Raw genomic sequence first — 18,192 nt, 5'->3', positions numbered from 1 at the left:
TCGTTGAACTTAAATGTTATCTTCGAAATCATCTGAACTGATCATTAAACTGGCAGACACTCATGCATCAAAATCGATACGAGATCCATCATATATTAATGATTATGACATCAGGAACGTTTTTTTTTTTTTTTTGAGTTAAAATCAATTTAATAGAAATAGTGAGGAAAAGACGTTTTCATACCTTTTTCTATCTTGAGCAATATAAAAAAAACATTAAAACATCAGCTGAATGCACTACTTTCGGTTTCTTTTGTTAAAAAATTTTGATTATTCCACCATTTTTATATATTTAAAATGTTTGTCTTCAGATTGCATTTTAACTCAAAATGGTTCCTCATTTAATATTAAAAAGAAAAAAAAAATTATCACCTATATGCAATTTTTTTCGTCATATTCTGTTTACACCTTCAAACTCATCATTTGCCAATCTAATATATACAACCTACTGTAGCTACCTAATCTAATATTGCTTAATAGTCTTTACTTACATTTCCATTTATTATTTTTAAGCCATTAAAAAAAAATACTTTTTTTTTTTTACTAAACCTGTTTTTCAATATAATTTTGAAAGTCAAATTTAATTATTACAATATTGTTTGGTCATTAAATTATTAATTGAATCAAATTAAGAAAATATATATATATATAAATTTTGTCAAAGTAGTGTTTTAATCTCTATAAAATCATTGGATGTAAATTTCTTTTTTTTTTTTTTACTAATAAATTTCAACTTACCAAGGTCAAAAACCACTCGAGTACAAGAGTAACTGCAGTGAAATGATTATCAGTTGAGAGATGAAAAACGTTATATGATTGGGAAGGGTTAATGGAATGGACCAAACTTGAATTTATCGTGAGGATGATTCCTAATAAAAATCTGTTGACATTAAATTTGAACACAACCATATTGTAATCTTCAGAGAAGCAGTAAAGCGATGTGTTTTATAGAGGGAAATTCCTTGCAAAGAAACTATATTAGAGGAAGTTATGTCCGATGTTAGGTACATGCAAGAAAGTAAAACATTTTTTCCATCCTTTATGATAGCAAAGGAATTTATGCTGTGAAAACTTGTAGCACATGAAGAATTGTTACGAATTTTAAACCCAGAAATGACTTTCTATTGCATATATATATATATATATATATATATATAAAATAAATAAAATTAAGTAAATCATAGAAACTGTTTGAATACTTTTCATTTGTAGACTTAAGAGGTATTTTATATCAGAAACCTATTTTGGCCTTTTCTGTTGACTTAGAGTCTGGACTTTTTTTTGTTAGACCCAATTTAAATGCTTGCAAATTTAAAAAACCATGAACTAATTCATTTTTCCCCAACTATTCATAAAAGATTATAATGGCGTACTTGTCTCTGAATAAAACAAAATGCCTACCGATGTATTGAATTTTGTAATTTTTATTTTTTTGGCAAATATGACTTTTTAAAAATTCTATTAAAAATTGGATAAATAAAACGTTTGTTTTAATATTATAAGTTATTGCATATCTTATTTCAATAAATAATTGATTAATAGTAAATAAAATAATTGATAAATCATGTACACACACACACCTAACAGGCACACAAATGATAATTTTATTTAGAGAGATAAGCAAAATAAAAAGTAAATATTGATTGAAATAAGTGTTAACGACAGCTGTGAATAATTTTTTTTTTTATATGAATGACTGTTAATGTAGAGATTTTATGACACTAATAAAAAATAGTCAAGATAAATTCTCTATATTACAAGATAAGCAAACAACCATACACTAGATAAGCAATATTGATAAAAAAAATGAATAAAAATCCCTAGTACATATTCTAAGTGTAGAATTTAAGATATCATAATGGATCATTTATTTATTACGCCTCCTTATGTGACTCATTATTATATTCAGTGCAACATCTGTTATACATGTTAGACAGCTTTTAGAAACTGACTTTTAAAGTAACCTATCTCTGGCCAGATCTTTATTTATCCTTCTTTCTGTCAAGTCCATCCTTATCACTTCCTCTCAGGTTTTCCTTGTCCTTCCCGTGTGAACTAACTCTGCTACTTTGATTTCTTCTTTTTTTTTTTACTAGAAGCAAGACATATTGCCATTTGGACATAAGAGGTTTGTATTTGAGATCATGTCTACAGGGGACTATGTGGGGAGTTGAGCAGCAAGATGTTCATATTACATTTAAACTTCTACATGTTAGTACAGTCAGGGAAGAACGAAACAGGGATGGGATTTCAAAGTGTAGCAGTCTAGAGGAAAAAAAAAAACTATTAAAGTAGAAGTCTACGAACCCAAGAACTCTCATCCCTTCTTTTAACATGACCACATCATCAAAGTCTCCTGTTCTGCACACATCAATTTAATCTTCCTCTAAAGTCATCAGATCTAAGCCTGTTTTTAACTCGCATCACATCAATTGTATCATTTTTATATTAATTCTCTCTTTATTCGAATCAACAGTTGTATGTCAACTTTTAATGAAACAAAAACAGACCGGTTAATATTAGCTTCTCAAGTTGTTTGAGCAAAAAAAAGCAGTTAACATATAAAGTGCTTAATATATTTTCAGATAAGTTTTATAGCAGTATTAAATGTGGCTTAACACTTAACTGCAGTTTCATGGCTTATCCATTCTTCAGAAATATTTTTGTGAAGGTGTTCTGTGTGCATTCACTATTACAGGCCGTGATCAGACAATGGTTGCAATATCAGCCATGTTGTCTCGGTCATCATTGCAACAGAAGAATTCTTCGTTCAAATAAAAGCACAACTCCAAAGTTTATTTGTTGGAGGTTACAATTATACCAGTTTTTGAACACCAGGCTTGCAATTGAGAGATTTTTTCCCCCCGGCCAAATCAAAACAAGTCTAGAGGCCCATCTTGCTTGGAGAAGTACACAGACCCAACTAATTGTCAGACTTCAAAAAAAAACAAACAAACTGTATCATACCTAGAAGGACAGCTCTCCTCCCCTCTTTTCTTTTGTCCATCAACTGGTATGAGGTGCATTCAATAAGTTTCCCAACTTTTTTTTGTAAAAGTATTTAAAATTATCATAACTCTTGAAAATTCAGTATGTTATTGCTATATATATTATGAGATTACTGACCAATTTTTATGATTTCAGGTTCAAATGAACAGCTACAGCAGGAATAGGAATACACCCTACTAAAGCCTGATTGTTACAGCTGGTGAATTTCAAAATTGCAGTCTGGATGTGAGGACACTTTAGAAGAATGATTTGCAATAAAATTGTTTTAAACTTGGAAAAAATGCCACAGAAACATATGGAATGCTTCAGACTACTTTTGTACTCTATTGCATGAATCGAATATCAGTTTTGGAGTAGCATAAGAGATTCAAGGAAAGAAAGGAGTCAGTCCGGGATGATGAGAGGTGTGCGATAAGGAAATAAGCCACAACACCAGAGTTGATTGGCCAAATAAAGAATTTCATGGGTAAGTACCATCGTGTGTCTATAGAGACAATAAGTGCACAGTTTGATGTAGGAACTGTACACATAATTATTCATGAGGAACTGAGGATATGGAAGATTTCATGAAGTTTGTCCCAAGGTTGCTCAGAGAAGATCAGACTATTTGACCAAGTTGGATATCAAGACAGTTCCTCACCCTCCCTATAGTCCAGACCTTGCTCCCTGTGACTTTTGGTTATTCCCTAAGCTCAAGGAAAATCTTAGAGGCTGTTGTTATAAGACAATTGAGGAGATGAGAGCCTGTGAGAAAGGTTATTGACACGCTCATGTAAGAGGACTTCTATGGGGCTTTCCAGAAGTTGTTGGAACGGTACAACAAGTGCATTGCAGCCGGAGGGGATTACTTCAGAGGCAACTAAGTTTCATGCGTGCAATATTGATAAAAGTGGCCAAATGAAAAAAAGTCTGGAAACTTATTTAAGGCACTTCGTATATATCTACTTTCATTAGAACTAACTACAGCATCTCTTCTCAGTTCATCCCCATTTGATCTCTCAGAAACTGACTACATGAGAAATGGTCAGCCAGCAACCTCCTCAAACTAGCCAATCTACTACCAATCTATTGAACATCAAAACCGTGTATAAGGCAGGTGAAGCTAGAGTTTCAGCACTTGATATTTCAAAAGCTTTTGAAAAAATCTGACAATATCTCACAAAAATTAATATATACCAACTATACTATATATAGATGAGTATTTAATATAACCAGATCCTTCTTAGTTCAAAGAAAGATCCAAATTGTCCTAGATGGTCATACATCTGAATAACATAACATTAATGCAATTTTGCTATAGGGATCGACCCTTGGACCTTAATTATTCTTGATTGCTTTTCCTTTTCTGAATGATTTACTCTACATTCTCTAGCATTATGGTTCTTGACATAGAGGATGGGGCTGGCAGACTGTCCATAGTATCTCAATGGGAACTTTGTTTCTAGTGTGATAGCACTTGACATAGCAAAGGCATTTGCAAGTGTCTTGCAGAAGAGTTGCTTCACAAACATATTAGCTGTGTCTTCTAAACCATAAACTTCTTTCTCTCTAATAGGTTTGGACAGAAGTACATAGTATCAGTATACCTCAAGGATCTATTCAGGGTCCAATCTTCCTCCAGATCTTTAATGATTTTACAAATCCTCTGGGATCATTTATTGACATATATGCAGATGTCACAACTGTCTATGGCAGCACTTTGAAGAGCATCAGTGATCAAGACTTTGCTGATTCTCTCTTATCTGGAGCATGTGTTGGGCCACTAAACTGTAAAAGAGAAAAAGTGGCTTCTTACTTTTAACACCTCTAAAAACAAACTTCTCTCCTTTCACCATTAATGCCTAGACCTTTGTTTTGCCCTAATTCAAACAAACGGATTTAGCTTGGAGGAAACTCCTTGTTTTGATAAGCTCATGAGAACAGGTCTATTCAATCAGTTGTTAAGGTTGCAAGGAAATGCTTTTGATTATTCTACCATTTCAGAAAGTACCTACTCCGGATATAATTCTGTATCTATAGGAGTCAAGTATGTCCTAACATTGAATAGTGTTGCCACATCCGAGATGCCACTCAGAGTACTCTTCCTTGACTTGACAGTGTGAAAAATCATTTTCACCCTTTTGTGGATGTTTGGCATTTTTAGAAAAGCATGGTTCAGTTGAAGTTAATGAGAAAATGAATAAACTGTACGAGTCAACAAACAGCATTTCATTTCCATTATTTTTGTAATACGTTCTTTCAATGCATCAAGGCTGATCTTCAATGATGCACGGTCTTCATTGTCAATTTCGAGTACTTTCATGTCATCTCATTTTGACTTACAATCTTTTTAATGGCCATTACATTATAATCTTCGTCAAGACTTACTATTCACTCCTGCACCAGAAAAGGTTTGCTTAGGCATTATAAGAAATTATTTCACTGTCAATTTCACTTGAGCCTGTGGAGGGCTGCTTTCTCCATCAAGATTTTGGAATAGACTTTCATAAGATGTAGTAAATGTACCAATCACACATCAATTCAAGGCAAAATTGCGCAAGCACTGGGTCTGTGTAAACTGTAAATTTCTGACCCCCCCCTTCCCTATATGCTACCTAAAGCATGCTTGTTTTGGATTTCATCGGCTCATGCAACACTTAAAAAAAATAGTTTTTACAAATATTTCTTTTTTTCTACATGAACAATTAATTTTTTTTTTTTTTAATAAAAGTAATTGATTTTTTTAATAAAAATTTGGTTAATCTATTTTTAAAGACTTCTTTTGAAACTAGAAAAACAAAGTATCATTTCTTCATTGAAAAATTTTAAAGATTGTTCTTTTTAAAAAAGTAGATAACTGAATTATTATTGCTAAATCGGAACTGAAAGGATAGCAAGGTCATATATGTATGACTTTGGAGTATAGTGTTGATGTAGAAATTGGAAAATGACAGATAATGAAAATATAGCAATTAACTTAACTATATATAAGTAACACTCACACTAGGCGGATTGAATTGGCTTTTTCCAAAGAAGGAAGTTTCATGAGAGTATGAAATTTACAAGCGACTTCCAATCGCATGCATATCCCCATCAGGGGAAATGATGATATTAGGTTTCTGCTGTTCATGCAGGAAGGTGTCAACGTCCTCCCACAAAGAGCACTTGGTATTCCCAAATGGTCACCCATCTCGTACTGGCCAGGCTCAACATTGCTCAACTTTGGTGATTTTAACAAGAACAGGTGTTTATGATTTTGGATTGGTTGTTTTTGTTTTACGGCGTATCAACCCTTTTCAGGTTATTTAATGCCGAATCCAGTGATTTTGAAGAAAAAGTTTTTAATAGAATATATTTGTTTTTTTTTTAAGTCGGTTTCTATTTAACCCATAGTTGGGACCCTAACAGATACTACCACTCTGGGTCAAAGTGAACCTGGGAGCAATGGCAATTAAGGGGTGGCTCACACTCCCCAAAGCCCACAAGCTGGGGCCTCACCATAGGATATAGTTTAAGGTCATATCCAGGGCCTATAATTTTGGAAAAGTAATAAAAAAAAACAACGAAAAAGAAAAAGTGAAAATGGAAAGAAAATAGAATTGAGGAAATTTTAACCCTGAAATTTAATGTTTATATTATTACATAAACGTATATATGTGTGTGAACGTTTATACAAGTAAAATGGTGGTGTAAAGTCTGTAACTTTTAGCCAACCCTCTTAAATAAGAGGAAAAATACAACAATGGCATATGTCATATGATCATGCATGAATCCTCAGCTAATAAAAAAAAACTCATTATGTAATCCGATTATGGGAGCCATGTCTAAAAACTTACGTTGGATGCACTTTGTTTTGTCATCTCATAAACCAATTAACATTAACATTTTTTTTTTTTTACACGTAACCAAGGTACATGAAATAAATGTTGAAAAACTAGGTCAACATGGATAAAAAAAAAGCTTGTATTATTGTCATAATAAAAGATGAACATGTGTGTGTGTAACGGTGTCTATATATCTTATTTTATTTATTTTTTTTACATATCATTTATATATTTTGTTTTATTTTATTTACAAAGAAGTCAAGGCCTGGAGACCACTTGAGAATGACGTTACGAGACAATATCATAGTAATCGTAAGTAGTGGAAATTTGGTAAATTGGTTTACTTAAGGGGGACGGCTCATCAAGAACTTGTTTATGTTGGACTTGATGACGACCATATTGTAGTCAGCTGGAAAGCAGGCAAACGGAAAGTTCCACAGGTGTGCAGTTCTAAGAAAAAAAGCTTCATTCATGGCATCCATGTTCATTTTTAGGCACAGATAAAGAATGGGGGAAATTATTGAGAGTGGTTTCAGATAGACGAGTGTTTTTCGTGAAAGTTTGGCAAGGGGGGGTCTATAGATTGGAGTTCAGATGAGCACTTACCATGAAAATAACGATAGAGCAGAGATACGCTTGCAATGTCTCTTTTGTGGGAAAGAGGTCAGGGAAGAGAAAAGGGCATTCCCAACTAGGCTACAAAGTTTATTTTGAACTATGTGAAGGCAGGAAGGGTGCTTCGAGCAGCTCCTGCTCAGATGTGGCAACAGTACTCCATCCTAGGACGTACTTAGCTCTTATGCAGGTAGGGAATTGCATCAGCAGTGAGACATCTACTGGAACGTTAGAATGATCCCACCATTTTTCCAGTTAGCTTGGCAATGGATTTGATGTGTGTGTTCTATTTCAGATCTGGAGTAAAAGTCAGACCCAGAAGTTTGTCAAAACATGGGGCCCCCTAAGACGAGAGCCATTCATTTCACTTGATGACAGACGGGGGTCAGAGTGCTGATGATGGAAAGATAGAAGCTTGGTTTTAGATGCATTAAAATTAACCAGCCACCCCTTTCTCCAATGTTCAAAGGAATAAAAACTACTGGACAGATTTAGCAAATTTGGAACATTGTCAAAACATGGAGCTTTTCCAAGACGAGAGCCATTCATTTCAATTGATGCCAGATGGAGATCAGAGCGTTGATGATGTAAAGACAGAAGCTTGGTTTTAGATGCATTAAAAGTAACCAGCCACTTTTTCCCCCATTGTACCTCTTGCTCAAGATCAGAGGAGAGAGAATCAGAGAACTAGATCGTTTACAGCCTTTGATGTACTGTCATAGATGGTAGTGTCATCAGCATAAATGTCTATGAATGATCTAAAGATGTGATTTAGAAGATCATTGATGTAGATCAGGAAGAGAGTTGGGCCCAGATGGACCCCTAAGGGACTCCAGCATTAATACTATGAACTTCTGATATCTGACCATCAACCACTACTCTTATGAAACTATCAGAGAGAAATGATTTAATAACTGAGAAGACATTTCCAGCTATACCATAGCTGGAGATCTTGTGAAGTAGACCTTTGTGCCATACCCTATCAAAGGCCTTTGATATGTCAAGAGCAATTACCGTGGAAAGAAAGCCTCTGTCGAGAGATTCTCTAATCCTATGAGATTTAACCGTAAGCCCATCTGCTGTAGATCTAGCAGAACGGAAACCCTATTGCATGTCACTAAGAAGGTTATTTTTGATGAGGTGGTTGACTGGTTGACAACTTCAGATTCCAGTAACGTACTCATGATGCACAGGAGACTTATTGGTCTGTACTGGGAGGGAGATGACCGATCATCTGAATTCTTAAATACAGAGAATACTGATGAGATTTTCCAAGGTGTTCGGAAGCAATTCTCCTTAAGACAACGCTTAAACAGCTTTGTAAGTATGGAAGCTATTTCTGGTTGATGCTTTTTCAGCGCTATAATTGGAAAGCCGTAACTAATATATTGTTGACCGTTCAAAAAAAATTAAAACTATATTTTGTTGCAGTGACACTTTTACTTTATTTATTGCTTTAATTCGAAAATTGTTTTATTAAAATTATGTTTTCTTACGTCGACTTTTCAATAAATGTTTTTTACAGCACCTTGCACTGTTAGGGAAAGATAACTCTAATTTCTTCTTGGTCAAATAAATAAGATTTTTTTCCGAAAACAAAAATTTGAACATCAAAACATTTATTGTATAAAAATGTATCAATATATGATTGTAAAAACATTTAAAAGTCTCAGTAAGAAAATATAATTTTAATAAAACAATTTTGTAATTAAAACATTAGATTTTTATAAAAAGAAAATAGTTGGGGGGGGGGGTCCGAACAAATTCCCCAAAAATACGAGTTATTGTCCCCTGTTCTTTAACCGATAAGCGCCACCTGGCGACAGTTTAGTGAAACACACCAAAAAACATGGCGCTCCCCCGAATATTGGAGAAGTGTCAATGAAATTAATAATCCAAATAATAAAGTGCGCTGGTGGGTTTGTATTACTGTACACATAGATTCGAAAAAGTTGTCAAAAAAACAAATATATAACAAATAAATGTTATCAAAGGCAAGATAAGTTACTTTTCTACCTAACTGGATATATTTTTGTGTTTTTATTAAATGTAACATATTTATTCAGATCGAAAAATATACAGTGTTTACAGATGTATTCGAAAATTCAAGATGGCGTCTCACACCCTCTTTAACACCGTAAGTATGGAAAAAGGTGTTATAAATAAAAAACTATACAAAATACTATTAAAAACCCGCCGAATATATGTCAACCTATGTCACGGTAACATATATTGAGCGAGTTTTTAACAGTATTTTATCCGGTTTTTTATTTATAACATCTTTTCCCACACTTACCGTGTTAAAGAGAGAATAAGACGCCATCTTGAATTTTCGAATACATCGGTAAACACTATGTTTTTCGAGCTGAATAAATATGTTACATTGAATAAAAACACAAAAAATATATCCAGTTAGGTAGAAAAGTAACTTATCTTGCCTTTGATAACATTTATTTGTTATATATTTGTTTTTTGACAACTTTTTCGAATCTATGTGTACAGTAATACAAACCCAACCTATTATTTAACATGGGGAGGAGGTGTTTTGCAACTATTCTGTACTTAACCTAACAATTTAATCCGAATCCCAAATTCTTAAAAGGTAACTCTTCCGGTGATAACCAGCGCACTAACCTAATAAAGTTAAAACTGAACTTTAGACAATGATTTTGTATAAATAAAAAAATACCGAAACTAAAACAGAGAGAGGACTGTAAATCTTTGACGGTCCCGAGCACGGACGTACTATTAGAATTATGCTACCTATGCACTTTTGTTACCGTACTGAAATAATATTTAGAAAGCTATTCTTAACATGGGGGAAGGGCGAGTGTTTTCTAACTATTCTCCACTTTCACTTAATTTAATAAAAAAGATATCTTAAAATGAATTTAACTTGAAAATACCATTTAAAGAAATAGCGCGGTAACAAAAGTGCATAAGCATCACAATTATTTACAACAAAATACTCCTCTTAACTTTGGGGACTTTTATCAACACATTCTAATACAAATTTAGGACGCGGAGATAAAGATAGGCGTGGCGGCGCCGCGAGAGAAACAAAATAACACTAGTTTCTAATCCTATCAGTCACATTATTGGTAGAAAATGTTAAAGGATTGCATGAGGTTTACGCGTTAATTATTACTAAAATCATAATAAAATAAAATAAAAAATTTCACTGTTGGATTTAAGAACGTAATTAAATCCACAGTCATGAATATCAAGCTCTTTATAAAAAAATTTATTTGTTAATTGAAAAAAAAAAAAAAAAATACTTCGTAGCACTTCGGAATTTGAAAGGAGCCTAACGTTGTAGAATTAGCTTTAAAATTCTTAGCAAGCCCTCATGAATTAATCTTGTAATTTTGTAGAAACTATAACAATATTACCGTAACAAAATTATAGTTTTAGAACAATTTATTACAATAATTTAAGACTTGTGCAGTTTGCGAACTGTTATTTTTTTAGATAGGATTTTCAAGGTAAATTCAATTTTTACCGTATCTTTTTATTATTATTATTATTATTATTATTATTATAACATTGTTAGGTGAAAGTACAAACAGCTCTAAAGCACCCCCTCCTCGTGTTAAGAATGACTTTCTGAATAACGTTAATATTTCAGCATGATCAGTAAACTGCATAAATACCAATAATTTAATGACCAAACAATACCTTAAGTAAATTTATCTTTGAAATACTATTTTAAGACGAAAGAATGGCTTAATAAAAAGTTTTCAAGTTTTTATTTTATTAAAAAGTAAGAATTAAAAAAAAATGTATTTTACTTTTTTTATCGTTTTAAATTTACGTTAATAACCCTGATGTCGAAACTAAACTACTTACTGTTGTTGGGGACGCCGATTCCTCATCGTCGCTTTCCGTGAAAAACTTTTTGAACTTGTCCATAATAATTCAATAAATAAAAAATTTATGTCCAAAAAATCCGATACAAACTTTTGCCGTTCAAACAACGACTTTCAAATAACAACAACAAGCAGCATAGTTTGTTTTTAACTATAACTCTTTCCACGAAGGAAATTAACTTTATTCTTCAACAAAGGGCAATTATTGAGTTTCAAAAATAAGCTATTTTTTATTTGTAACTAGCAAAGCCACCTGGCATTGTCCGGGACAAAAGTGTAACATTTTTATTAAAACTTCCACACACCCTCTCCCTAACCTCTTTCTCATCCGCCCAGCTAATTTCTCTTTAACTGGACATTCATACACACAGACAGCTCTCTTTATATATATATATATATATATATATATATATATATATATATATATATATATATATATATATATATATATATATATATATATATATATTATTTTGTTTTATTTATTTATTTTCTGCTTTTTCACTTCAAACAAGGCCCAGTGCCACTTTGATGAAGGGGGCTATTATTTGGAACATAATTAGCAGGGATACTATATAGGGAGTTGAGCAACAAGATGTCTGTTTACTTGAACTTCTGCATGTCAGTGAAGCACAAGCAGGGAAGCAAGGACCTGGGAAGGAATTCCAAAGTCTAGCAGTCAGAAGAAAGAAACTATTAGAGTGGTTTTCGGCATCTAGGGATCTCTACTGTGTAGAGGTGGAATTTTGCTGCTTGTCAGGGATATTTACATGTAGGGGGTACAAGGGCTTGAAGTTCGTCAGAGCACCTTCCATTAAAAGGTACAATGGGACGGCGGGGTTGTAACTACTTTATACTTTCACTTAACAATTTATTAAATAAAGACATCGTTATATTTGAATTCAACTTGAAAATACTACTTAAAAAATAATGCAGTAACCTAGATGCATATGCACCGAAAAGATATTTCTCTATGGAGCATCTCTGATATGATCCCTGATAGCTTTCCATGATAGCCTTCATGAAGTACCTTGTTGTTTTGAGCAATTTAATAGATTTCTTCATGAATGAGCCAGCATTTTCTTTCCAAAAGAGTAAATAAAATGGCTGAAAGAACGACACTTTCTTCCAGACAGAACTTTGTCCAGTTGACCCCCAAAGAATGAATATTTTCTAAATTTTAAAGATTTTTCATCCAGTGTGATCAAAAATATACCAACTTTGTATTTTTTTTTTTTTTTTTTAAATTTTAGCTTGACATACAAACACACATTTCCTCTTTATGTAGATTAGCCTGGGTGCCCCGTGTTGCCCGGGTGTGCGTTGAGCAAATAAAAAAATTCTTTAAAATTGGTAGTAGGCAGGCATGCTCAAACATATACCGTGAAGGGGGAAAAGAATGTGGGAAAAAAAAAAAAAAAAAATTACATCTTTGATGTTGCGTCCCCAAACCAGAAGTGGCGAATGTTTAAATTAAGGCTAGTCAATCAAAAAGAGGGGATGACTTTCAGAAACATTGACGAAAAAAGCGACCCCTCCCTGTAGAAAAGTGCCCAGTTAAGAGTGAAGGGATTAATGTTTTTAACAATTTTTTTTTATATTAGTCGTTTGAAGGGTCGAGTTTCAAAACGATACCAATCTCGTGAAAATCAGTCACCTCTGTCGAAAGTTTTAGGCAGACATACAAACATACATTTAAACAGACAGATATAATAGATTATTATATAGATCATGATGAACAGAATAATATTAGTTCAAATGTTTACTTCCCTCCTGCAACGGGAAGATGTGACAAGTTTAGGGTTTCAAAAGTGTGAATTTTTTTGTTTTCAAAGTTTTTTACTTCTGTAGAAGAATTCCTACATAAGATGCCTTAACCTTAAGTCTTAAATTTAAACCATTTTCTAATATCAAAATCATGAAATGACTTTTTATTAAAATTGGAATAAGGATTGTAAACGTAAGGTTTCATTACATTATATCTTGATTTGTAAGTTGTAAACCGCTCTGTTTGTTGAATTTATTTTACCTGTTCTGGGATGAGTATTTTTCTAGTGATATGCAAGATCCAAAAAGTAAATGAAAAATGAGATTTGGGAATTGATTTTGAGGATACATTTAAAAAAAAAAAAATTATTTTTTTTTTTTTTCTGGGAGCAAATAGAATGATTGGATGGAGAGTTAAAAATATTAGTCAAGCATACAAAGAAGAGTGGCAAAACTAATGAGTAAAAGTAAGAGTAACACAAAGATTTTTTAAAATTAGGATTAACTACTTTACCAGGGAGAGAGAGAGGGAGAAATAAGGCATGATTTAATGGAAACTCTAAAAATAAGTAATAGCATTTTTAACTATAATGGACACTTATAAAAATCTCTCTTAAACCTAAAGCAGATTTCAAAAAGCTAGATCAATTGAGTTCTTTTTGTTATTAATAGTCATCATATTCGGTCTAACATACATTTTACACACTGGCATGTGTTGAACAACTTTTCAAAAATTGACTTCTAAATTAGTCTATCTCTGGCTAGATTATTATTCAATTCTATTTCTTTCAAGTCCATCTTTCTCACTTCCTCCTACATTATTTTTGGTCTTTTACTTCCAACAGACCCTGATAGCTCAACTGTTCTATATCTACTAACTCAAGATTTTTTCAATGTTGTCATACAAACAAATTACCCTGTTCTGCACACATTCCTATACTGTCCAGGTTTAACTTTTTAGGGGGTCATTAGATCTAAGCCTTTCTTTAAGACTCATATTACACATCCACTGCATCATTTTCATATTTGTCTCCATGTAACACATGTCCTCAACCCTCACTAGCTTAGGTTCATTTTCAGACATCATTGCAGTGCATACACATCATTTAGACACTTTTCCTTTGGTCAACAGTAGTAATGCCTTGCTTGTTAGTAATGACAAGTTTTCAGAACTTACTCCAATTGCTCCTTATTCTTGTAGTCATCCCAACTCCTCCAATAATATCACTCGGGTGACAACAAAAAGTATTGAACAACATCAATAGCCTCACCATTCAAATATATTTGCTCCACATCTAAGCTCTTACCCTTCTGCATTATCTTGCTCACAAACTGATCGTCTCCAAACCTACCAATAATTCTACTGCAGTTTTTTTTGTAACTAATGCTTACAAGTATTACAAACAATTGAGTTTCTTCAAGAAATTCCCACAAAATGAGGAGAGGAGCTTTCCTTCCTGGGGGGGGAGGGGGTTCTAATAATACAACCATTGATCATCACTTTCTTTTGGTAACATTTACTTTCAGATGTCTACTTTGCATTCCTCCAAGTTTTTAACAAGTAAACATTCCGTTGTTTCACAGACAAACACTAGGAGTGGAACGATAAAATTGTCGCCCTAAAGAAAACAACACTACAGCTTTATTTTAAAACTTTTATTGAAAAAAAATCAATTCACATAACTTTATTTTATAATAAACCTGACATCTACTCAATGTAGCCACCTTCAGCCTCAATCACCACCTTAATACGGGTCCAGAACTGGGAACATGCCTTTTCCACACGTGCCAGCGAGAGCTTGGCGAATACTCAGCGGATGGCGGAGATCAGGCTGGCTTTGGTGTTGTGGGAGGTCATGTTGATGTTCTCAACGTATGACCAAATGAAGTAGTCCAGTGGGTTCAATCCAGTGATGCATTTTGAGGGTGCTGGTAATGGTCCTGTTGTCATAACTTGGATCGGTAGAGAGCATGAGTTGTACAGTAGTGCATCTCCGATCTCGCTTGTTGAACATTGTATCACTTTAAGACATGATAGAAGGCTCCTATCGCTCCTGGAATTTGTACACAACTGGCCAACTAGATGGTCTGCAATAATGAAAGGAAACCGGTTTTCATCAGACAGAAATGGAATCATCGTCCTTTCTAGGATAACAATTTTATCGTTCTACTCTGTAAATCATCAGCTAAAGCATGTTTTCCAGAAAACTTGTATGAAAATCTCTCGACAATACTGTGATAACTTGGAAGTGTTGAACTTACTGAGGATGGATCAGAGAGGAAGTAAAAACTTTCCTATCTATGGACAATACTAGGCAATTTTTCCGTTATCCAAAACTGGGTGTCCGGATTTGACATGTTATCTAGACACTCAAGTCTCGTCAAATCTCACGAAATGAAAAAAAATCGGCAGTTTTCTTCGTGTTTTCAGATAGAAGATACACGTGGTAAATTCATCTACGTAACCCTTTTTCCATTCTTTTTTTTTTTTTTTTTTCACATAGGAGTCACCACTTATCAAGGCCCGGAGATCACTCAAGGATAAGGGTTAATGGGTGTATAGTAGTCAATGGGATTATAGCGTAGTAATCGTAAGTAGTTGAAATTTTGTGAATTGGATTACTTAGGGGGACAGTTCATCAAGAACTTGTTTATGTTGGATTTGAAGACAATTAAATTGTAGTCAGTTGGAAAGCAGGCAAACAGAACAGAGTCCCATAGGCGTGCAGTTCTAAGAAAGAAGCTTTATTCGTGGAATCTACGTTTAGGTTTAGGCACAGATAAAGAGTGGGGGGAATTAGAGTGTTTTTCGTGAAAGTTTGGCCGGGGGGGGGCGACATTGGAGTGGAGTTCAGACGAGGACTTGCCATGAAAATAACAAAGCAAAGACAGGCTCGAAACGTCTGTTCTGTGGGAAAGAGGTTGCAGCGAGGAGAAAAGGGCATCCCCCACTAAGCTAAAAAGTCTATTTTGAACTCTGTCAAGGCAGGATAAGCTTCTTCTAGCAGCTTATCCTGCCCAGATGTGACAACAATACTCCATCATTGGACGTACGTGGGTTTTATATAGGTAGAGAATTGCATCAGGAGTGAGATATCTACTGGAGCGGTAGAAGGATCTTGTTACCATTATAAAAAAAGATTGTTTGTAACCCCCCCCCTTTACTCATCGATAAGATAATTCCGATAATATTTCTAAGACAAATGAAAATGGCTGATATACTATAACTTTAATGTTAAAATTGTCATTAATGTCACTGTTAATTCTAACATGACTGAGCATTTTTGTACATTGCTTGGACAACATTTACCTATCTCTTACACATCCTTATTTTATGCAAAACCTCACCAGACAACATCTCTGAGCACTGTCAAAAACTTTCACCAAATCCACAAAAGTAAAGTTCTTTTTACCAATATACTTCTCTTGCATTTGTTTCAAAATAAATATAGCACTTTAGCCAGACATAGAACAAAACTATGCTTATCTGATTTCCTATTTGTTGCTCAATTATTCTCTCAACCACTTTCAGGATTTGATCCATCAACTTAAGGTCTCTGTAATCACCTCTATCCAAATTGACGCCATTTAAAATGCTAGTTCATAATTGTACTAGCAATACCAGACACCATAACGTTCAGCTCTGGACAATGTGTACACTGCTACTTCATTTGACAATCACAGTCTTTAAATCAGTAATAAGTACATTTCTCCTACCTCCATCAAAATAAAACTTATATAACTGGATTTACAATGAAAGTTACTTAAAAATGGTATTTTAATATTTTTGTTGTGATTGTGTACATTTGAAGAAATTGTTATTTAAATCCGACTATTAACGACAAAACATGCCAGTATAGCACGCCCACTAGCGGTAGATAACTTTTTGCAAATAAGTGGTCGGGGCGTGTTCAAATAAATACTCGAAGCAGAAGTTGTACCCGTCAATGATATTTCTAGTTGTTTTAGCTAATCTGGGAAAAGAATTGTCTTTTTATGGAATTTGAACATAACACACGTCTTTCCAGTCAAAAGTTAGAATATTTCAAAATTGATGCTTTGTAGTACAAAATAAAGATAGAAACTGTTCGAATGCTATTTAATAGCAAATATATTAATTTCTTTTGTCCTAAAATTTGAAAAGAATTGGATAAAAACTTTATGCAGGAGTCAATAGAAGTCATGACAAGTGCGTATAAAGATGAGAATTTTTGTGTGTCATGGCGCACACAAAAACTCTTATTTTTGTTATTATTTAGAAAACAAGTTTTTAATTATGGACAGGAAAAGAATATCTTTTAAAAATAAATTATTTGAAAAAGAATAACCGACAATGAACCTTGAGTGACAAATAAAACATCTCAAAGTTTGTAGTACAAAGATAATTAAAGATAGAAACTGTGTTCGAACACTATTAAATAGCGAATATATTAATTTCTTTCGTCCTAAAATTTGAAAAGAATTGGATAAAAACTTTTTATGCCCGAGTCGATGACGAATGCATATAAACATGAGAATTTTTTTTTTTTTTTGTTTTTTACATGGGGGTCACCACTTATCAAGGCCCGGAGTACAGTAATCAATGAAATAGTATTGTAGTAATCATTAGTATTGGAGATTTGAAAGAGTATCTTACTTAAGGGGGCGGTTTGTCAGGAATTTGTTTATGTTGGATTTGAAGACATCCAAGTTGTAGTTAGGTGGGAAGCAGGCGAACGGAAGAGAGTTCCACAATCGTGCACTTCTGAGAAAGAAGCTCTGCTCATGGAATCTACGTTTGGATCCAGGCACAGATAAAGAGTGGGGAAAATTACCGACAGTAATTTCAGCCAAACTGGTGTTTCTCATGAAAGATTGGCGAGGGGGGATGAGAGATTGCAGCTCAGACGAGTACTTGCCATGGAAATAACGATAAAACAAAGACAGGCTCGCAACGTCTTTTCTGTGGGAGAGGCTGCAAGGAAGAGAAAAGGGCATCCCCCACCAAACCACGAAGTTTATTTTGTACTCTGTCAAGGCAGGATAGGCTATTTTTAGCAGCTCCTGTCCAGATGTGGCAACAGTACTCCATCCCTGGACGCACTTGGCTCCTACACAGATAGAGACGCACAAAAAAAAAAATCTGTAAA

At 33.8% G+C, this 18,192-nt stretch overlaps 1 protein-coding gene across 4 annotated transcripts in view; it reads right to left on the bottom strand.

Annotated features, from left to right (window-relative positions):
- The window catches only part of LOC145292136 (vesicle transport protein SFT2B-like), an 84,450-nt gene that overhangs the window by 50,317 nt on the left and 15,941 nt on the right, over nt 1-18,192 (bottom strand). Inside the window, exon 1 of one of the 4 annotated variants that reach the window (XM_080138256.1) lies at nt 11,277-11,509. The exons of 2 other annotated variants lie outside the window; for them this stretch is intronic. In XM_080138256.1, coding sequence (XP_079994382.1) covers nt 11,277-11,339 — 63 coding nt within the window. In that variant the 5' untranslated portion in view covers nt 11,340-11,509. Of the gene's footprint in view, nt 1-11,276; nt 11,510-18,192 lie in introns of those variants that run through there. One more of the 4 variants, XM_080138254.1, reaches the window with a different exon arrangement.

This window comes from Euprymna scolopes, chromosome 13 (genome assembly GCF_053919585.1).
Source record: "Euprymna scolopes isolate OS-2025 chromosome 13, ASM5391958v1, whole genome shotgun sequence".
Classification (NCBI taxonomy): domain Eukaryota; kingdom Metazoa; phylum Mollusca; class Cephalopoda; order Sepiida; family Sepiolidae; genus Euprymna; species Euprymna scolopes.
Note: the sequence above shows the minus strand (reverse complement) of the source record. Positions and strands in the feature narration are given on the sequence as shown.